This window comes from Aedes aegypti, chromosome 3 (genome assembly GCF_002204515.2).
Source record: "Aedes aegypti strain LVP_AGWG chromosome 3, AaegL5.0 Primary Assembly, whole genome shotgun sequence".
In the NCBI taxonomy this organism is placed as follows: domain Eukaryota; kingdom Metazoa; phylum Arthropoda; class Insecta; order Diptera; family Culicidae; genus Aedes; species Aedes aegypti.
The window spans coordinates 216,435,278-216,459,455 of record NC_035109.1 but is presented as its reverse complement, the minus strand read 5'-3'; the positions used below and the strand labels follow the sequence as shown (position 1 = coordinate 216,459,455).

The following is a 24,178-nucleotide window of genomic DNA, read 5'->3' as shown; positions in this document are numbered from 1 at the left end:
AGCCAATACTTCTCAAACTTGATGTCCCGATACTTGATGCTGTCTCTTTCAGTTTTCCGTACAAGTTCACCTTTTTAACCCGATATTTTAATGCAAAGTTTGAAATTGCTTTTTTAAATGTAGGGAGTGTACCAGGCCCTATCTGGCCATATGTGTTTTCTCGGAAAGTTCCATATTTCTAATATTTTTGAATGTTCCAACATCAAGATATACTCGAGTCGAGTCTAGTACACGACACTGAAGACGGCCTTACAGTTGAGGTCGAAATACGCGTATCTGTCAAAGGATACAAACTCTAGTGGAATTAAATGGTATAGTACTAAATTCGGTTTTTTCATCTACTTAGAGGTATTCTACTAAACAGCTCGAAGATTTATTATCAAGATATACTTGATATCGAACTACTTAAACACACAGAATGATAAAAAAATTGAAGATAATCAAATCATCCCCTATAGCGAAATAGGGAACCATTATGTCCATAACTGGTACACCTACCTTTTTTTGTCAAAACAATAAAAAAACCCAAAAAAATGTGTTCTTTATCTCGATATCTCCTATACACGATGGTCCATTTGAAATCGAGTTAGGGAGAGTTGACTGTACTTAATTTTGGAGCAGTTAAAGATTTCACCCCCGTTTTTCTTTTTTTAAGAAATTCACATTCTACTTGAGCTAGTTCTGACTCGAATGAAATTGAAATTTTTCACGCATTTAGTTAATGTTTTATACTTGAGCGTATTGAACTTTTTCTTAGCTTCGATACCAAACCAATCAAAGTTATATCACAGACGTCACACTCTCGCCGATGTCCATCGACCACCTTTTTAACGGCCGATTCATATATATGGTAGGTGGCCAATCCATCACCCGCAGCGCTCGCATCGTTTTTGTTCGCGTTTGACATTTACACACTACCGCCATCTGTTGGTCCATCGGCCAAACACACCGATTTTAGCATTGGGCGTACATGTCATCGTGACTATGATTTTGATCTGGATTTGTTGTTACGTCTGTTTGTCTGTGGTTATATTTTATAACTAGCATAGCGAAAACGATAAAACTTAGGATGGTCCGAATTAGAACATGGGGGGTCCGAATTGGAACAGGGTTGGTCCAATACGGACCTTCTGGAGAATTTTGTTCAAACATGTCTAGTCATGTCCTGGTAGGAGATATCACAAAACTCTTTGAGAGAAAAGTGTGCGCGCTAAATCAGGCTTTAACGCAAACATAAAACTTTTCATGCCGTTCATCATGCTGAAAAGATATGGTCAAAAAACTGTTACTAGGTCCGAATTGGACCATGTTCCCCTATTTGTTTCCGTATTTTATTTTAATAATTGAAATCATCATTGAAAATAATAATGAAATGTATCTAGATCGCATATAAAACAAGTTACTTATGTCCATTGATTTTCATTTTAGACGCATATGTAGACGATATGCGTAGCCCACTTGTAAACAGAACATGCATTTCAAACAATAATGCCATGCTTGACCGAAGTGCAAGTTATATGCAAATAGTTCAAGACTGTCATTTCCTCCCTATGATAAGATTCATATGAAATTCCAATAGTGCAAAAGTATATGTCTCTCATATGACTATGACAAGAATAGTTGGCTAACTCGATGGTCCCTTGGATCTCAGTTGCACTGCTTTTGTGTTCTGTAACTCGATACCTCCCTAACTCGATGGTCCCTTCAATATCGAGTAAAGGAGAGATGACTGTAGTATTATGGTATTATACATATGTTTGCATCTCAGCTACTGAAATATTGCAAACAATAATAGTGAGAGACAAAGAGTGTGTTTTACATTCGATTTTTTGGTAAGTGAACCGCTGCAACTAAAACTTTCATTTAAAATAACAACTTTTATTCTATGCAATATATTCTATAGATTCATCTACCTGGCTACAGTTTGCTTGACGTTTGTTTGTTTATGTGTTGATCACCATCCCAGTTCCTAAAAACGAAAACGACATAAATAACATTAACCGACGAGGCACCTAAAGACCATTTTGCAATTTGCACAAAGCTCCCGCAATGATTTAAAGTATTCAATTGCTGAGAAAAATTGTTTTTTTTGTTATATTATAATAATTACAAAAACCTTATACAAAGTTTTGATATTGTTGTTTTCATTATAGTAGTATTACATTCATTCATATGAAATTATATGAAAAGTATAATGGAAATTATAGGGATTCCATATACGACAAACTTATTTTGTTCATTGGTCTTTATTGTAAAAGCATATATGTTCCTTAACATCTCTCCTCTGGTGAAAATTATATTCATCGCATATAATTATAACAAGCCCTCCCAAAAAGCACACTATATGGATTGCATATAACTTATAGTCGATGATTTTGTTCTTCGATATATCTTATATGCAATTCTACACTCAAAAAAATCCAAACGTCATTGCTACGTGAAAAATCACGTAGATCATTCCAAATTCATTTTAACTCCACTTCACCTGACTAAGATAAAGATCACTAAACCATTCATAACCACCAAATAGTGACTCGGTAATGTTTACTGAGCTTACCTATAGCGCTCACGTGGAATTCACGTAGGTGTCTGAGTTCATTTTGACATTTGCATAGTGTACGTACATTCGGTGTTGAGCTCAAATCCTAAGATGGCGCCCGCTTGATTTTTGAAGAACTTCAGAAGCTGCTGCTGCTTTAAACATTGTGTAAGATTGATTTCAATGTAAATATGCTTTGAATACCGAAGAATCCCTGCTTTACTTCATATTTTATACGTGATTTTTAACCTCTATCAATTTTAGCACGCGAAGCCTACAACAAGGCAGACCAAACTCACAAAATTGGGGAAACAGGATTCAAAATGCTCAGATTGACAATAAAAATATCACAATCTTTTAAGTTTGTTCACATTGGGAATTAGTTTTCTTCCAAAGCCTATTAGAAATAAGATTGGTCTTTATTACAGTTAAATTTAATGCAAAACCATCTAGGTCCTATTGAAACGCTTCGTAAAGGCTACCGGAAAATCCACGTAGCTCTTACGTTTAGCGACGGTGGAATGGACGAAGTTCAAAAGTTCATGCGTTCATTCTGGGCTACCTATGATTAACGTAAGAGCTACGTGGAAAGTGCGATGGAAAAAAATCACGTATGTTTTCACGTAACAATGACGTATGGATTATTTTGAGTGTAGTGCAAAATTATATGCCTTCCATATAAAGACCCCCCCAAATGAAGGCGAGTTTTTACGGCCACAGCGACAAACAATCGCCGCGATTTCGCTGATGTTTCGCTGCATGCACAGTTTTATTACAGTGACCAAGCCATGGAGGCGCGAATTCGCAGGGATTTTCGTCGCGTTGGTCTAGATAGTTTCATATAAGAGTGATTGCAGCGACTCAACGACGGAATCGCGGCGATTTTTCGTGGTGGAGAAGAAGGAGGAGCTCCACATAAGGTTAAACTAGGTTAAGAAAGTGGGAGTGAAGCTAGCCAGCCAATAAATTGTTTAAAGAACTTCTCTGCCCATAATTGCATATCAGTCACATTCGACATTTTCGAGTTAATACCGTGGAGAGTCAACAAATGATGTATTGCGGCGCTTATATTAAATCCACATCCAGCGGCGGCGGTAACGCGCAGAAGATATGCGCGCAATTCAAACGCAACGTCAAAATTCAAGTAGACTTGGATTTTTTCGCCATTCAAGGACACAAATGTTTCAGATTTGCTAAATCTGAAACATTTGGTGATTTTCATCATCACTGCGACGGTATACTGACATTTTCAAATAATCGCATTACGTGGATTTATCTTGCAGAGCACAATATACATTCGATCAACTTACTAAAACTGTGATTTTGTTCTAGAAAATTCGAAAAAAAAATACCAAGTTGTTTTGTCACATTGGTAATTGTAACCGCATAACAGTCACATTGAGATTATGCATGAGCCTCGTAATGTGGTAGCAAAGCAATTTCTAGCGGAATTATTTTCTGACTATTCACTCATATACGACATGCGCTGTACAAAATTTCAGCCTCAAATAAGCACTTTTGAGTTCCTGGTATTTTTTAGAAAATTTAGTTTCTTCCCATACTGCCATAAAATGCACACTTGGTGTTCCAGTTACTCAATGCCTACTTTTGTCGAATGTTACAAATATGCAGTTATGGGCAGTTGTGTGGTTGACTAAATGAAGTGCGAGAACTTCCTGACCTAGATTTTTTTGGTGAGCCTGCCGACTCTGAGGTTTTTGAGTCAGGGAGTCTCTGTGGTGCTCCCGATTGTCTTATCCGATAATTACAGAATAATCTGGAGAAAAAATTCTAACCATCCCATTTTTCATCTCTGCAAGGATGCCTGCTGCAGTACCTGGAAGAATTCGAGAACATCTCTAGATAATTCTCTAGAAGGATTCCTAAAGATTTTCCTTGAGGAAATTCCTGGGAAAATGTTTCGTAAGACTTTCCGAAGTTTTCTTCGGAGACTCACGATTTTGCACCAGGATTCACAGCAACTAAAAATGGAAAATCGTGACTTTAAGACTATTTTGGTTAACAAAGAGACTTTAAAGGATTTCCATTAAAGATAGAGACTTACATTCAAGTACTGACCATGTCTTTCAAAATATACCGGCTACTATTCCTGAAAATGAAAAACGAGGGAGTGTGTGTCAAAAATGGCCCTGATTTGTTATTTCCGGAGCAGTTGTTATAACATTTACTGCTGTGAATCGCAAGTCAGTCCCATCTGTAAAAAGTAGGCATTGAGAAAATAGGCTTTGAAGTTTACAACTCGTTTTCCATACAAAAAATCAAAACAATTCCAGGAGATTTGAATATGTTCCAATATCAATGAAACTTTCAGAAATTGCTTTTTACTCTGATATCTTTTTGTGAAAAATATGATGATGACTAGAACTTGGCTCATTTATGTGCTACACGGTGCAGAATCAGTAGTCCGATTGATATGCGGTTACTTTTAGTTATGGGACTAGGTGTTTTTTTTTTCTATTTTTTCTGAACAACTAATGTTGTCTCATTAATGCAGTTGAAAGATCATTGGAAGATATGTTGCTAACTGAACTCAGATTAATTTCGACGAAAATGAAGATGAGACTGACTTGCGATTCACGGCAGTTTAATTCAATCAAATCAATAACAAATTTAGTACCCATTTATTCTTCCTTGTGTAGATAGCCTATTGACGCTTCGTATGACAGTTCTTTCCACTCCAATAATGCACGAAAACCATATCAACGATAAACATTTATTCATAAATAAATAAAATTTCCCTAAATTTTACTTTTCGCATTATTCGTTTGTTGTTTTCAACTATTTTGCACATATCCTTCATGTGACGTTCACACTTTCGGCTCCCAAATAATGCTTCGTTAATATATTTTGTTTGTTAATCGCTAGCAGTTATTACATAGTTTTATTGTAAATAGGTGGATTTTGTATATAACAGATTTAGTTACTTCAATACAGGTGTATGGTGTATTTTAAGTGTTAATATGATGCTAAACTGTATTTAGGTGCAGCGTGTGATTGTGTCGTATTAGTTTTGAATACTTGTGGGGGTTATTTGACTCATCATTCATGTCAACAACAGTTTAGTAATAAAATGATTTTGATTACAGTGTTAAGTCAAGCCAACGAGATAAATTTTAGTTATATGGACAATTGAAACACACAAGCCATTGAATTGAAAATGTTAAGCGAACGCTGCAATAAGCAAATAAAAGTAAGAAATCAGCATATCACCCAATGATTTTAGTTCGTGTAATGCGAATATTAAGAAACCAAACCACAATATCGGCGTTATTTCAAATAAGCGTTAGCTAATGTGAGAAGGTTTAATTTCGTTTTTAAGAATATCATTGTATAGATAGCTACTTTTTATTGCGTACCTTCTCTAGATAAACGCTTGCATTCCACTATATTATTTCATTTGTTTCAACATATGTTCCTATTATCCATTTTCCTATTCATTTTTTGGTATTTTCCTTTATTCAATAATATTTAATACATCTTAATCTGGGTATTGTCAGCGGTAAGAATGATTTTTTTCTGATGTCAGATATTTGACGCTCCATCAGTATTTTCAACAGCGATAGGTTTAAAGAGCATGAACAATAATAATGTGTAACTTGAGAGTTTCTTAATTGGTAGATTTGTTAGATAACAATTTAGATGAAAAAAAAAAGTTGGAATAGTCCTCCATTGTGTTTAAAATATGGTGAATTTTCTGAGGATAAAACTTTTCAATACTCGATGCTTTATTATTTTTATAAATATGGATATATGAAGTTCTCATTGTTCGTTACAAATACAATAACACTTACAAGGAGAGGTTTCGCTTCGTAAATTTTAAACACAGTGTAGTTATTTTTTGTTTTATACTTTATCGCAACGTCCTGTATAGTATCGGTTTTTATCAATAATGTTATCAGCGATCTGTTCCTGACTTCACTAGACTAGTTAACTAATACAGCGAACGGACAATTGATTCCCGGTCCGGCAGGAGCCGAACCTTCATGGAACCATCAGCACCACAGGAAAAGAGGCGACCACCTTGGTCGATCTGCAACTGCGTCACACCTTGGCCAATGTGTTTGAAGAAGCTGCTACGCGCGTGCTCACCTTGGAAGGTATACAGCAGCGTGTGAACCGTAAGACCCCAGACCTAGAATTTTCATCGGGAAATTTTATAAACGCTCAAGTGGCAAACTTATCTAATGAAGACTTAAAACTGTAGACTTTTCAATTGATTTTAATAATCACCGTACCTTTATATCACCGTCGGCTGATCCTGTTACAAAATGTTCCTCGTGCGGATCAATGGCCAAACATTTGATCGGGTTTTCGTGAGCCTGAAAGTATTTTCAAACATTAAGATTATACATATTTAGAATCGGTCGAGTATTCATGAAGTCATGGTAAAATAAAGTGACCAGATATATTTTGCTCTAATCCGGGACAAATATTATAATACTTAGAATGTACCCTGAAATATCACATAGAAGGTGTTAAGTTTCTATCTCTTCATACTATCGCCAAAAAGTGGGTCTTCATTTATTGATGTTTTGAGAAGGAATTTATAAGATTTTTTTAATTTAAATTATGTGTAACCATTTCGTCTATTCTATTGGTGCCTTTCACCGGGGCGCATATGGATCACTTTTTGTAAGCTTATTATGAATTAAGCTATTGTCAGCTATTTAATTAGATATAATGTAACTTTTAAGGAACATTTAACAAATTATAAATAACTTTGAAAGAAACAAAAATTTAAAATGTGACTCTGAGGTGGAACTATAACCATATTGAAACATATTTTAAGATATAAAATCAGTCCTATTCACTTAATGTGGGTCCCCTGAAACTAAAAAAATAACTCCTTCTTAGAACTATGAAATAAGGGTGTCTGGCCATTTGGTCGTTTGGCCGAATGCCGTTTGGCCGAATCAAGAACAAAAAAAAAATGATTTAATTTTTTCAACGCTGATGTGTAGGATTTATAAGTACGGCTCTGATCTACCAGTTAACTTATCGATCTATATGATGTGGTGGGTCGCTATATAAGTGCTCCAAGAGAATACATAAAACTATCCGTTCATTCAGGACGAGTTTGGGAACTCACGTCAAGACAAGTTTATGGTTGGTCGTCTCTGGGCTACCAACGGTGTGCTCGGGTTTGCATAGTTTTTGATAATTTCATAAGAATTATTTCCTTGTTTAAACATAGGCTATTCTTTCAACTTTTACCGGTTTCCTTACTATTGGCAATAATTGAGCTTATATTTTAAATGGGAATTTTATCTTCTTTGAATCAACGGCAGTTCTTTTTAGTAATACTGATATAATAATTGTTTGCATTACACTAGCTTAATTTTTATAAAAGATTTTTACTTCTTTTGATCGTAGGCTGTTCTTTCATATTTTAATATTTTGCATAGTTAATAGAACTAAGGCTTATGATACGTTTATAGAGTATTATTTAAAAAATTGAACCGAACGACTCACTGAACACTTAGGGTCAAGAAGCTAATTGTTTCTCTGTTTGTTGTGAAAAGAAGAAGCTAGACTTGTGATTGCTAGAAATTATTTAGTTTACTAATTACTATCAGAAGGATTGAGGCAAATCGATGCTACAGAAAGACGAATAAGTCGTAAACCGTTTTAGTAACTGTCGAAAGCTGACTACAAACGCAATGCGAAAACCTATGCTGGCAGCTATTACTGCTAGTAGAGAAGTGAATAATTGCTTACATTTATAAATTCGTTCCGCATTGACTGTTTCTTGAACTAACACTAAAGAGCTGTTTATCAATGATGATTTAAACTTCTTTCAGAATAAACTGTTCTACTGTGAAATTCAGCTTTGAAATCCATTACAAATGTATGTTAACTGTAGTTCACTATTGTTTTCAATTTCGGCCAAATGACATGAAATAAGATCATTTAATTGCAAAAGTAAATTTTAGCATTTCGCATCATTTGTCCGGATGTAGGCAATTTTTTGTTTGAATGAGCAAGATTTTCGTAAATTAAAGATATTTCTGTCAAAGAATATATTTTCAGGACTGATATTTTTAAGCATGTTGGTTAAACGTTAAATTACTGAATAGTTAGAATAACTGAATAGTAAAACAGAACAGATGATCATCCTTTTGAAATGAAAAAATCTATAAAATATTTGGACTATTAGTCTGCTTTAGATTCTCATGACTTTCTTCGTTTCTTAAATTCCATTTCTAGAAACCTGAAATTCATTTAATTTTTGTTGAAATTGTGTGCAGATTTTCAAGAACTGAAATAATTGACTCTCATTTCAAATTTTAGTACGAGTTAACATTTACTTTGGAAGCTTTATGTTTTGTATATCTGTCTCAATATTCATAAGAAATTGTCACATATTGTATATTATATAATAAATTATACCAAACATTTGAAAGTGTATTTTGAAATTATAATACAAGTTGGCTGTCATACAGATGATAAAATGACAACAAGTGGTCAACTGATCAAATCCGGGACGTTTTGCGGGACGCTTCGTAATGCGGGACAGGATGCTTAAATCCGGGACTGTCCCGCACAATCCGGGACGTCTGGTCACTTTATGGTAAAACATAGTGGAATTTTACAGTAAAATAAGTAAAAATTGAAAAAAAAACTACTTTTTTAAAGAATAGTTTTGATTTAGACAAATTTGATGTTCTACAAACTTTTCATAAATTTTATTTTGAATAGCATTATTGAAGGTTCAAAATTGGTTGGAAAATAACTAAGTTATGTAGACTTCACTGAAGATCATATTTAAAAACTTGAAAACACACCTTCAAGTTGCTTGTGTCACCTATAAATCTTAATATCTTTGAGGTTTCTAAAAACTAAGCCACACCCTAGTGATGATGCATTGAAATCAAACACGCAAACAAATTTTATTGTACCGTAAAGTGCCCTAATTCAGCGCATTGCCTAATTCCGCGCATTTCATACACAATTATTTATATATGGGAATATACATTAATATTGCAGCAACTTTTAATGCCATTTGATGCTACTATGATTTAGAATAAGTTTTAATCGCAAATAAAAGCAAATAGGGTGCCCGTACCAATGGTTGTAATGTACCAGTAGATTGGACTATGGAATAAAACGAACATTTTTCGATAAAAACGACATGTGCTATTTTTGGTGGATAGATTATCTCTAGTTTAGTCGATTTGCCAAATTTCAGCTTTTTATTTTATATAAATAATTAGGTTTATGCAACAAATTTGCTCCCTTGCACCAGTTATTGCCGTCGTGTTCCAGTAGTGGATCAACGGATGGAAGCAGTTTTTAAAATAGATGTATAATAATGAAGAAAAGCCCTAGAGATGATCTTTATGCTTCATTCGAAAGATTTTATTTGCTGTTCCAAGGGAAAAATGTTAAACCTATGTAAAAATTTACCATTTTGTTTAAAATTCCTTGTATCATTCCTGAACGTCTACTACTGGAGCACTAGCGCAACTACTGGAACACGTGTACCAATAGTGGCTCAAGCGATTTTATGTTGAAGAAATAGTTTTATCACTCTTTTTATATTTTTCCCAAATAGAAGAGGTTGAAATCTTTCTGTTAAGGCCAAAAGATCTCTGTTAAGGCTTTTCGTTGTTTTGTTATGATTTTTTATAGCTTAGGTAGTCCACTAATGGCACCGGCACCCTAAGGCATTTTTTTCACGGCGTAAAAAAATAATTAGTGGAGGCCCGTCTAAGTTGGCGCAATTCTTCTAATTTCCTTAGCGTCTGTGCTAAGACTGTAGGACACAAACCAACGCGATTTCTTTAACATTGAAAATGTTTAATTTTTTATGCAATTTTCTACGGAACTACTTGCTACAGATATGTTTCATGATGCTTCTATAGAATCTTATCAAATATTAGCATAATAATTGAGTTTTATCCCAAAAAGTATTGCACGGAATTGTTATGTTCGACTTTAAGATCAAAACCCTCAGATTATATCAAATGAACTTTATTATAGCAATCACGTGAGTGAACTCGAAATTATAGCTGTAAGGTATGAAGAATGAATAAACCCAACGGTTCGATCTCTTGTATCGTGACTTTCAAGCGAGTTGGACGTTTTAATTAAACCTCTCCGTCTAGTAGTTCAGACTACTATCAAACTATGATAAAGCCTGAAATGCTACTAGAGTGGTTAAAGTGAAGAACGATATAGTTTTATTAAATGGTCCTCATTCCCCATTTCATTTCATCACTCACTATCGACACTATCACGGATACCACCGATTATCACTCATCAACTTTCGTAAAACACTTCAGATATACTTTCCATTGTATCACTTTTCTCTATCACAGCTACAAATATTCATCAAAATTACATCAAACCATTTTCATATAAATTCATTGTTATTACCATTTACTACCTGTTAGTATTACTAAGTAATTAAAAGATATTCAATTTAAATTTTCATTATTTTTGTTGCTGTAGAGTCATTACTATTCAAACTACGATTTAGCACTACGATCAAGAAAGTTACAGTAAAAAAAAAAATCACTTCGATCCATTCTTCTGCACTCGCATTCATATTTATCTTCAGAGAAATGATTGCAAAATGTATTATGGCCATTGTTAAACTAGTAGGGTTTATATAATTATTATTTGTATATTTAACAAAGCTATCACAATCACTTCCAATGCCATTTTCAAATTTTCATCATCATACATTTTTCAAACATCATTATTAGCACCCTCACGATCACTAATTTTATAACGACGAGTGTAACGCAGAGTTTCACCAAACACACATTCTTATGTTGCATTATAATACGATTGAACACACGTTGGCTTTGAAACTTAACCACCATTACTGATTAGTACAAAGGATTATACAGCTCGTGTAAACGAACTGAACCATCAACAACCAGCACTGGTTTATAAGCAACTACTGAGCCCTGGCGGTTCCTCCGGTCGAAAAGGACCTAATAATATGCCGAAACATACTAAGAGATCCTCCACCTGAATGCAGCCGTTTAATGATAAATCATGAACCGTTAGAGGTGTGCCAAAGTATTGAAGGTGATATGTTTCACAGACGGGTATTATTATGGCGCACCTTCTACTTTGGCACCGTCAAACCCTGTGTTCTTGGCCAGGGGTTTCTCTGAGAAAGTATATTTATGCATTAATACGTTTTACGTACAAGCGGAATATCTGGAAAGCCCACTTACAGGGAAATTAGCGGCCGTTCAGAAACCACTGTTCGTTCATGGTGGTAGGAAAAGTTTGTCCAAACACCAAGGTCAAAACAATTTCAAAATTGTTGTGTGAACAATAAACCACAAGAGGAGAGGAGGGTAGTTCTGAAAATAAAAAAAAAACACCACGTGGTTTATGGACAGCCCCAAAGGATTATTCTATACGTCTGTAGATACGAAATTTACTTAACATTGTGAACCACAAATAACATTGCCAATGTTCACTTGATTGCGATTCTTTTTTATATTATAAAATCCTTATTGAGATATCAACAAATAGGGGTCTTCTATAAATTACGACACACCCTCGGGGAATGATTCACGGAAACGTGACGATCCATACATAATTTACGAAACATCGATACAAAAAGTATGTGATATGGGGGAGAGGGAATGAAAGTAGCCATATATTGTGTGACGTAAGAAATTTGAGTTTCAGTTACCTGTGGCATTAGCGGCTATCATTAATTGAATTGTTTAAAACATATCGATTCCAAGCATCAATGCGAACTGGACCTTGTATTGTATGAACAGTGGGGAATACAAATATAGGGGGTCGGGGCGGTTTCGCAAATGGGGTGGAATGAGCACCCCTTGAAAACTGTATAAATTTCTCCTGAAATAACATGCAACCCCAATGCTGACATAGAAATGAAGCAATAGGCATGTTAATAGTGAGTATTCTTAACACGGAGAACAAAATATAGTGTTCGTAATCATTTTCCGGTCAAGTTAACTATATTCTAAGGTTAATCTAGAGATAACTATAAATATAGTTGATTAAACAGTATATTGTTAAAAACAACTATACCGTATAGTTGTAAACAACTATATTTTTTATTGAATTTATATACGCCAAACGTCAAAATTCAACTATAATTTAGTTGACTCAAAGTAAATTTAATGGACTTTATAATATGTTGCAATGTTTACTCAGCATTTTGTTCTGCTTTATCAACATATCTGAAAAGATTTGCTGTTGCTTTATCGATCTAAAAAAACATTGCAACAATAAAAATAAAGTGCGCGTCGGCAAACTTGACACATGGTCCCCTGAGTGAGAGATGGTCATCTTATCAACTACACTATTCCTTACAAGTTAAAAGTAAGTAGATTTGTGAGCATGACTTGAAGTCTAGGGATGTGAATGTTTTCGGATAGTGGTAATTATCCAAGTTATAATTGATATAGGTATAAGTGGATAGCTGAATCAATGAAGTGTGTGTGTATTTGATTTGACGTTAATTTAGTGTTGGCGTAAGTTAATTTTACTTCAAAACAACTAACTGTTCGTAAGTAAAAGTAATTAACGAGATAATAATCTCAACATAAAGAAATTCTTCTGCGTGAACTCAAAGAAAAAGAAATAAATTATATTTGAAAAAAAAATGCACATATTGCCCCGAATGGCTCTTACAAATTTCATCATTTTAGAATGTTCATGTTTGACTGTCACAATGTTTTTTTTTTTAAATGTAATCTTTTGTACAGAATGTTTCTAAATTCTAAAAACTTTCAAGTTTAGTGAATAAAATAATTAATTTATTAAATTGTATGAGATAATTTCACAACCTAGAATAGGGTGCTCATATCACCCAATACATAAAAATCGACACAAAAAATGTCAAATCTTGAAAATTCATTCATTCATTCGTGAACTTTCTAAGACAATGAAAGTCGTGCGGATCAAGTGTATTGATCTAAAATTTGTTGTAAATTATACAAATTACAAAAAATCCAGAATATGTTCTACACTTCTATCGACTTTTCCTTAAGGCGGCCAAACTGCCCCACTTTCCCCTATACGAGATACACACGTACCAATGCCACAGTAATGAAAATACTATAACAAATGTTATCTTTATTTCATATGGTAGTCAAACAATTATAAAAACGTAGAAAAAATATAAAAACGGCTCATACAAAACTTTACCTTTTTTCATACAAAAAGTGTTAAAATATTCAATTCAGCGTTACGTAATGAATGGATTCCTCCTTACTTTAAAATTAATGTTAATTTGATTGTTTCGCGAGTGCGCGGAATTAGGCATTCTTCTGTGCGGAATATGGAAAAGCGTTTTTAAAAATGCGCGGAATTAAACAATTTCAACGAGTGAACTATAGGGAGTCGATGCCGGTTATGGACCCTTTGCGTATTATGGACCCCCTACAGAAAATCATAAAATGAACACTCAAAGCAACCTTATTCCTATGAAAATCCACCGGGGGAACATCGATTGCATTGTTAGTCAGCAGTTTCAGATGAAATATTTGGTTTGAGACGCATAAACACAGATATTTGAACAATTTTGTAAATGAAACCACACAAGAGGGTCCATAATACGCATTTCCAGGTGGGTCCATAATAGCCACGTCGGCAGCGAGCCGGATTACATGGGAATCAAATGGAGGGTCCATAATAGGAAACGTCAAACTTGTAAACATTCCTATTATGGACCCCGGGAGGGTCCATAATACACATATAAAAATATTTAAATTCCAATGTAGAGTAAACTGAGGCATAGAGTAAAAATAAACCAAATTCATCTATTTTCACGGCATTTCGTTTAGTTTTCAACCAAAGATGCTTGAATGTTACATAATCGTGTAAATTTAAAGTGCATTTGATTGAAAAATAAGTGATTTATCGTTGACATTTCAGTTTATTTTGATGCTCCAAATATGTGCATGTAAATAAACTTAAATTTACAACATATTTTTAGCTATATGCATTCGGACAACAGTTTTCCAAATGTATATTTCGCTGAAAAAATCGAATGATTTTGTATGTTTCATAGGCGTACTATGAAGTAAAGACATTGAACTTGTTGTTAGACTCCACAAAACGTATATTCGTCTGAGATATTATTGCGGAAAAGCGTCGAGAATAATTTCAGCTACTAAGGGGTCCATTACTAGCGTTGAAACCCTATTTCAAAAAAATCACAGTTGTAAATTAGGAATATAGTCTAGTTCATATTTTCCCCATAACCTAAAACAGATTTGTCAGCAATTCACTTATAAAGCTTTTTTGTTGATGCAATACTAATTTTTAATTAGCCATTTGAAATGTTTTATTTCTTAACTGCGCTGAATTACGGCACTTTACGGTACAAAAATCTGTTAAGTTTACTATAATCTGGTAAAAATCACTGAGCAGTGCAGAAATGTGACTATGTCCATAGTAGCACCCACTACGAAGCATTGTATTTCAATACAAACAGTGTGATCGAAAGTATAATGCCAAACTTGTCAAATCTAGAATATTTCTAGTTGTAAATACCGTAAACTGGGGGGAAGTTGATCACTTTTGAGCGATTCTGTGCTATAATTCCTAGTGGGATGCATGTATTATCATCCAAATATTTTTAAAACCTGTACTGGTTGAATGTTTAACGAATTATATAAACGAAATTTTGACGAATTAAAAAACATTTTTTGGAAATCAAAAAGTGGTGTTTTTTAATCCGGGGTGAAGTTGATCAATTACTGCGATAGGTTTCCTAAAATAAAGAAGTATGCTATTCACTAAATTTGGGGTCTCTGAATCTGAATCAAGATTCAAAAATCTCACAACTTTTTGATAAATCGGGTAATTTTTTAATTGAAAGTTGTGAATTACATATTACACCACATTAAACGCCTAAAGGAAGGCAATTTTCTTTGAAATTAGCAACTCTCTTGCAAAAAGATCATTTTTTCTCAAAAAAAATGAATTTGTATCCTCAATACAAACTAAAAACTGGGTACACAAAACATATCTGGAATGTATGAAACAGTTTTTTTTTAATTGTAGCTTTGTATAGCCGTGGAAAAATAACCGAATTTATGAGAATCAAGAGTAGCTATCAGGTAATGCTACAACTCAGAAATTGTGATAATTGAAATCGTGTCATAGCTTTTATAACAGTCCATACATGTGGGTACGGGAATGATCAACTTCTCCCCGCTGATCAACTACATGCCGAATTACGGTACTACAACTCTGGTTAAATAAACAGAATATATTTTCTTGTGTAGTGATGTTGACTATGTTTTGGTAGAGTGAACAGATTAATGTAGTCGGTTGAAAATCGTTGGTGCAGTTCTTAATTTTACCATGCATTCAGTAGTTTCTACAATAAAATTCATTTCAGTGAAGCTTGTCGATATTAGGGCAAAGTGGGGCAGTTTGGCCACCTTAAGGAAAAGTCGATAAAAGTGCTGGAAATATTATGAAATCTTCGGCTTTTTGCATGATTTCCAACAACTTTGGATCAATACACTAGATTCGCATGATTTTCATTGTCTTATAACGTTCACGAATGAATGAATGATTTTTTTTCGAGTCGATTCTCCTCTGTGAGATCCTAAGCCACCTGCAACTCCTATCCCTACCTGCTCGCTGTACTGGCCGGGGTACGAGTAACCTTAGGGAAGATCGGGTAAACCAACCTCCGGTGGGAACTTTGGTCGTATGCTGACAGGGAAGGGGGGTTTGCTTTTGCATCTACAAACCTGGAGCGTCTGTACTCCATGTGTGGAGCGGCTCACAACAGCGTCTGTTCCCCATGTCAGGGGCGGCTGTTCATCGTCCGAGTACCAGAGAAGGACTCTAAGCTAAACTGCGCACTATGGTCCTCCGAACATTTAGGGGGAATGGTCCTCCGGAAATCTAGGGGGTTGGTGTCAGGCCCTGCAAGCCAGCCGTAAAAAAATCACGCGACGAATAACCACAGCGACGTAAAGGGACTAGCGATTGGAAGCTCGGTACGTGGAACCTTAAATCTCTCAACTTCATCGGAAGCACACGCATACTCGCCGACGTGCTGAAGGACCACGGATTCGGCATCGTAGCGTTGCAGGAAGTGTGTTGGAAGGGATCAATGGTGCGAACGTTTAGAAGTAGCCATACCATCTACCAGAGCTGCGGCAACACACATGAGCTGGGAACAGCTTTTATAGTGATGGGTGATATGCAGAGGCGCGTGATCGGGTGGTAGCCGATCAATGAAAGAATGTGCTCAAAGGCCGGTTTTTCAACTTCAGCATAATAAACGTGCACAGCCCTCACTCCGGAAGCACTAATGATGATAAATACGCTTTTTACGCGCAGCTCGAACGCGAGTACGACTAAACGCTCAGATTGGCCAGGAGGAGGAATTCAGACCGACAATTGGAAAGTTTAGCGCCCACTGGCTGACAAACGAAAACGGTTTACGACTAATTGATTTCGCGAGTTTTATGATAGACGGGGATACGTTCGAGATGGTCGACGAGTTCGTCTACCTTGGATCCTTACTGACGACTGACAATAACGTTAGCCGTGGCCTTCTGTGATTCGGCCTTTTGTATGTTTCGACCTTTTGTGTTTTCGGCCTTTTGTAATTCGGCCTTATGTGATTCGGCCTTTTGTGATTTGGCCTTTTGTGGTAGACCCGTGAAATGCGGAGGCGCATCATCAGTGGAAGTCGAGCCTACTATGGTCTCGACAAGAAGCTGCGGTCAAAATGTATTGCTGTTTGCATTTGAGATGCAAATCTTCACCAAGTGTGCTCCAAATGCGGTAACACAAAACAATCAAAGGACACCTAGCAACGATTATCTAAATCGCCGCCGACCTAGCAAAAAATATCTTTTTTCGACATCGCATTACTTGAGGAAAATCTTACCGCGTTTGGTGTTCCCGCATTTGATATTTGCGTTTCAAACGCACACAGCAATACCACGTACAAAACGCTCATAAGACCGGTAGTTCTCTACGGGCATAAAACGTGGACGGTGCTCGAGGAGGACTTGCAAGCACTTAGAGTCTTCGAACGTCGGGTGCTTAGGACGATCTTTGGCGGTGTGCAGGAAAACGGTGTGTGGCGGCAAAGGATGAACCACGAGCTCACCCAACTCTACGGCGAACCCAGTATCCAGAAGGTGGCCAAAGCTGGAAGGATACGATGGGCAGGGCATGTTGCAAGAATGCTGGACAGCAACCCTGCAAAGATGGTGTTCGCGTTGGATCCGGTTGGTACAAGAAGGCGAGAAGCGCAGCGAGCTAGGTGGGTGTGCGTATCGATTTTTCGAGCGTTTTTTCAAACAAACAAAGAACAAACTTTGCTATTCAAACATTCTATTTCAATAGTAAATTTTGTCATTGCTCTGTTGTAATTGCCAGCAAAGGCAAGCTCCATATAAGGTATGGAGGACCAATCACTTCAAAAGCACTTAGAACGGACAGAAACCTAAAGCGGTTGGAAAGCACGTATAGGATCAAGTGCTCATGTGATCAGATTGAATTTTTGTAATTACAAAATTGAACATATTTGTAGTTTTGTGAAAAATGCTGCTTGATTGCTTGAAATGAGTCAAAACTAAAGCATGCCAGAGTTGAGCATTTTGTTTCCAGACAATATTTTTTTGCTACTAGCGATCACTTACCTGGAAACGGTGTCTAAGTACACGTTGACGCACATCGAATATGCATATGTCGCCCTTTTTTCCAGCCGAAATCAACAATTGGTGTTGTGGAGCATATGCTAGACTAGAAGCACCTTGGTCGTGACAAGTGAAGGCTGAAAAAAAGGAATGTTTTAATATGGACAATCTACTCGAGTGTTTGTAAAACAAACTTACCGGACACAAGAGCTTTTTTCTGTGGCAGGAGGGTATCCCATATGGCAACATTTTTACTTTCTGAGCTGTGGCCCGCTGCAAAAATGAAAATAACAAATGAAACTAATTGATTATTTGGCAGCTATGTATTTCATATTTACCTGTCGCCACCAAGCTACATGAACCGAGGAACACAAAATCAGTGATTCCTTTATTATGGCATAAATAAGTCTGCAAATATTATGATCATTCGGTAATGAGAATATCTATGATTGAACAGTTCATCAACTTACAAAGAACGGTCTATTGCTCTGACTAGCTAATCCAACCTGCCACAAACTCAGCTTGCCGTCTCCGTCGGCTATACCAAACTTGTTGCCATGCTGAGAGAACCGACAACGGGTGACCTTGGCAAATGTTCCGGGAGGTCGCGGCGTGCAAACGACCTGCTGATGGCCCCATTCCCACATCTGAACCGACCCATCCTGACCTCCGGTTAGGTACAGTGGCATGAGCGGATGGGCACTCATGCGTTTGATGTTGTCCACCTTGTGTTTTAGCACCTTAAAGTGATGGAAGAGTAAGGATCATTATTATTATTAAATAGAAAAGCAATAGGCATGTGTTTTTAATCAATTTAACCATATATAAAAAATGATTGTTTTATAAAACGAGAAATACAAATTTGTAAATAATCCACTCTAATTTTGAATTCTTCAAATCTTGTTTTGCAAAACTCAGCCATTTATCCTATTTATGGAATGTAATGAATTATTTATTTATTTATTTTTAACTAAAATTTTGAAAGAGGGAAAACCCCCTTTGAATTATAATGAATTATATAAAACCATGACTTGAAGCATAGATTCTTGGAAAACTAAATTTATCTATTTAACTAGCACAAGAATAGAAACTTTGTTACAATGCGAATATGTGTATATTGAAATGATTCAAACAATGCGCAATTTGGGACATCATTTTTTATATATGGGTTCTAATCTACGAAGAAGGTTAATTACTATTATGCAAAAGATGTATGAACATATAACAAAACATTTTTTTCATAAAATACAGAAAATTAATCAGAAGATACATATTGACATGATATGATCGATGACCAAACAAGTAATGATGAGTTTAAATGAGCATCTAAAACCTTCTAACAATACAATGAAATGATGAAGAATACACGTTAGTTATGTACCGGTTTCAGCAAGTGCTTTGAACGCTCAATAACCAGTTTGCAGAAGCGTGGACATTGACTTCCAGGGAACGTTGCTCCTTTGATCTGATGTGGGCGTGATGGTGAGTAGCACAAAGTTAAGAGATGAACCACATTTATACGGTTAACAAGTACAACATTGATTGTGATTGGCGATTTCGGTGATTCAATTTACAAAAAAAAAAACTAGATGTGTATATGTGGTGTAGCTTACTGAGTATGAAGTTGATGTATTTTGTTGTTCAAACGGAACCTAAAACTGTTGAAGCTTTGATGACCAGAACGCAATGGGAAAAAAATGAAGTCCAAAAACTGGATATTTTTGTAAATGTCCAAAATTTTTTTTTTGCAGAAAAAAATGTATTTCAAGGTTTTAATTTCAAAAAATTGTCTTTCAAAATTTAAACTCTAAATTAAGATTATTTACCGTGTCATCACCATATTATGGACAGAGCCATATTCTGAACGGTCTGTTCCATATACTGAACATTCATCATGTTTGCATTAAAAATAGTAAACTAAAAGTTTGAAACATGATTCATTGTAACATTTCAAAACTAAAATACATGATTAAGTTGTTTATTCAACGAATTTTATACATGAAGCTAAATTGCTGTCCATTATAAGGAACAAAGTGTGTCCATAATAAGGACCATTGATGTATATGGCGTCTATAATTAGGAACATGCATACGACAGACTAACATATCATTTTTTAAATGATTTTTGTTTAATTGACGCCCTATTTTATTTTATACTATTCAGATATTGAACAAATGCAACGACAACATAAACCAATATGCCAGCAATTGAAATTTTTAATTATTTAAGTTATTTAAATTGGATTTTCTTAAGTGTTCAGGATATGGTACATGCACGGTAATGGCTTCCGGAGAAATTTCAACAGCTGAAGAACTTGGTAATCTACAGTAAGTTTTTACAGTTGTCGTTAACAAATGACCGGAATTCAAATACCGGTATTTCAGTTAATCGAACTGTTCTGCTGTTGAGATTTCGATGAAATTGACCGGAACCCGTAAAACGAGCTTAGTGTAAGAGCGTTCTGTCAATGATTTTCTCAAAAAAAAAAAAAAAATAATGCCTAATTTGAATTTAAGGTGAAGATGAATCGAAGCCAAACCTCAAATTTTCAAGAGCACGAATCTAGAGAACCAAATATCCGTTTAAGCTGAAAACTTAATCGATTGTTCACTCGCTGGTGGCGACCAATCGATTAAGTTTTCAGCTCAAACGGGTATTCGGTTCTCCAGATTTGTGCTCTTGAAAATTTGAGGTTTGGCTTCGATTCACCTTCACCTTAAATCTGAATCTATTTGAAAAAAAAAACTCCAAAATTACTCTAATAACCAAAAACTAGAAAACTTATTTGTTAAAAACTATTAATCGCTTCTCGCTCACGCTTCTTTCAATGTTTTGGATGGGAAAAAAAGTTTTAAACAAAATATGCTTGATCAAAATTGTTGGAAATTGTCTAAATTTTTCGAAACCGTTAAAAAGTTTTGAAGGTGAATTTTAATTAACTATTAAAATAGTTATTTGACTGTTTATTAATAGTTACACTGTTAAATCAATAAGTAGGATGTTCTAATAATCTTATAATCTTATCACAAATCCTACGCTACAATATCAAACCGATATAGTTTTTGTTGGATTCATCGAAAAGTGATGGTGCGCACCATGAGCGTTAAAAGGTTAAATTACGCATTTTAGAGCATTCATTTAAAAACAGCAATAGATTCTTAAAACAGTTTAAAATCAGAGCCAATGATATTTTGCTTCTGGAAAGAAAAGCAGATTAAACATCGACGCCCCCCCCTACGGGTTTAAGCTTCCATATTAAAATAATAATAACAAACTATTATATGAGATGATATTTTTACAAATGCTTCCAAAGTGAGAATTACTGTCCACCAATCACGCAGCACTCATACATTTTTTGTGTTTTTTTGGTGATTTCACGGAAAGATAGATAGGTATGCAGTTAGTTTACAAATGAAGTCTCTGTTATTTCTTCATAAAAGCATGAATGATACTATTCTTAGTGGAAGACTTACCACGGACGCGCCACGTCCAGACTGTCCTGCTATACCCGGTTGGGGACTAGATGGAACACCAAAGTTTTGTGCAGCGTTGATACTCGGGTTGACTAAATGTCTGAAATTAAGCACAACGTTTCAATAACAGCTAGCGAAACACCACATCATGACACTTACTTATCTGTGGAGGTTTGTATTACCAAGAAGTTACTCGACGGAATCGTTTCAATATCCTTGGTTAGATTCATGATGTCCATTTCGCATTCATCTTCCATCCAGTTGGGTGATTCCAGCAGCAGAGAAATGTCCATTTCTTGCACTTCTCTGGGAGTGGCTAACGCCAACAAGCCTGGATTCACCAGATTGAGACAAAATGCGGAAATCTGCTCCTGATCCTTATGTATAATTCTAACTGGTTCTGGAATGTTCTGTGGCTGCATTTGACCACCGGCGACCACTGCGGATTCGTTTGCGATCGGCGTGCCCGAATCGTTGGCCGAATTGGTAATCGAACCGATCGTGTTGTCGGTCAGATTGGGTGACGGTTTTTTCTTACCGAATACTGCTCGAATGAAGATGTCCTGCACAAGCTCGATACGTACCAGATAGTTCCACAGCCTTCGAGCGGGTGCAGCGGATGAAAGACATGGGCTGAACGGGGTATTGGACTTTTCCAACAGTGAACGGTACTTATGAATTGCGGGGCCTTTTGCTTCTGACTCAACAAAACAGCCTGAAAAGGAGGTGAATGAAAAATTGTACATGAAAATGGATCATAATTAAACGTATTTTTTTAGTGCAAGATGCCCAACTTCAAGTAAGATACAAATATTATGGCAAGATACATATTTTTGCTAAAGGTACCCAAACCTATTCAGTAATATTTTGCTGAAATTTGCAGAGGTGAAGCGTTCAGCAAACAAAATTGCTAAAAATTGAAAAAAAAAATCAGCAAAATTCAGCAGAATATGCTAAAAAGAAGTATGTTTTTTTTGTGCTGAAAATTCCAGCAATATTTTGCTGCATTCAACAAAAAAGAAAATTTGTGTAAGAATGGTAATAATGCAATGGCATAATTTCCCGTTTCAAATAAACAATAGATTTGTCAAATTTGTTAATTTGGGTCACTCCTGTACAAGGAATCTAGTCCGTAATAAATTGCGCTTTTCATCTCGGAATAGATGGGTTTGCATATCTTCGCTTCTGTTTGTATCATTCCACATTTTGACGGGTACCTTGCTGCATTCTTCTTGTCCAAACCCGTCTGACACTTCTCGTCGAACCAACTGTTCCGTCGTTTTTCTTCCACGAACCCAATACATTGCCATTGCACCTTCCTTCTGCTTTGGCATTACTCCAGCAGTCACGGTGCTCCCCTGACCGTTATTATCAGAAAAAAATCTTCATCAATTCTTTGCTCACCAGTCGATTTCTATAGCTAAGCTGCATGTCTGGGCAATATTTAAAAAAAATCGTAGGGCCCGTTTTGAAGTTACGCCCTTTTGAATGTGTAAGTCCACTAATTCTAAGGAAATCTGAGATATTCAAACGAGTTTTCATTGGCCGTGATTATCAGGATAGATATAACATTAAAATTTGAACCAAAGTTGGATTAAACAGTTATTTGTAAGTTCTGGGAAAAGTTTTGAATGAGAAGATAGACGAAATTTGGAGTTACGTCCTTCCGGAAGCGTAACCATTGAAAACACTTATTTCCAATAGTTTAATTAGGCATTCTTATACTTTTGACCATATTCAAATATTTTCAATGGTACATTGCACTTATATGCCGCCAAAGTATTTCACAATTAACTGATTTTCCATAGGCTCAAGTGTTTTAAGGCATTACGGAGCTAATTTCATCATGTAAATAAATAAGTTCTTGTAGCACAATATTCTGGCTAGCTTGGTGAACCCATGTACTCACGATTCAGTATATTTTACATGCAATGCAGGTAACAATCTGTTGTACATCGAAGCGAAGTATACGTCAAGGAATACTTTACGAGTTAAGTTTTTTTAGCAGTGTATGGAATAAAATTAAATTAAAAACGCGAAACAAAATGGAAGAAAACAATGCAAAGTTTAGAACATCCGTTGTTATTTTGTTTAATGGAGTTCAAAATTGTAGCATTTACAGAGCTTAATTTTATATGTTTGTCTTTGTCAATTTGGTAAACTTTGTGAGGCTATGATTTTTTTACTTCACAAGCACAGTCTGGTATGTAGTCCAGCAGGTTATCAACAGGGCCACAGAACAATTTACGATTTACCGGTAATCAAAACTGTAATTTACGTAAAATATATGAACAACTCTGTTTTTACCATATTTTATATATCTTTTCAAAATTATACCCCTTGACTTTGAATTCCATTATCCCAAATACCCAAAGACCATCTCTGCTAGTTCCAGTTTCTACAATGGCATTACTTCGAATTCCATTATCACGGAACAATGTCATACAAGGTAATTATATATTCGGGACAATAGCATTCCATGTAATAGTGCGTTCAGGGTGTTCTATAGTTTGGTC

General features: G+C 35.6%; 1 protein-coding gene across 3 annotated transcripts in view; it reads right to left on the bottom strand.

The window, feature by feature from the left end:
* Positions 1–5,259: 5,259 nt before the first annotated feature.
* LOC5568010 (dmX-like protein 2) overlaps positions 5,260–24,178 on the bottom strand; it is a 66,873-nt gene continuing 47,954 nt past the window's right edge. For 2 of the 3 annotated variants that reach the window (XM_021855308.1, XM_021855310.1), the window contains 9 exons: positions 21,822–22,377; positions 21,663–21,762; positions 19,571–19,654; positions 18,660–18,929; positions 18,528–18,597; positions 18,388–18,462; positions 18,193–18,326; positions 6,796–6,879; positions 5,260–6,692 (listed from right to left, as the gene is read on the bottom strand). In XM_021855308.1, coding sequence (XP_021711000.1) covers positions 6,492–6,692; positions 6,796–6,879; positions 18,193–18,326; positions 18,388–18,462; positions 18,528–18,597; positions 18,660–18,929; positions 19,571–19,654; positions 21,663–21,762; positions 21,822–22,377 — 1,574 coding nt within the window. In that variant the 3' untranslated portion in view covers positions 5,260–6,491. The remainder of the gene's footprint in view (positions 6,693–6,795; positions 6,880–18,192; positions 18,327–18,387; positions 18,463–18,527; positions 18,598–18,659; positions 18,930–19,570; positions 19,655–21,662; positions 21,763–21,821; positions 22,378–24,178) is intronic. The other variant, XM_021855309.1, reaches the window with a different exon arrangement.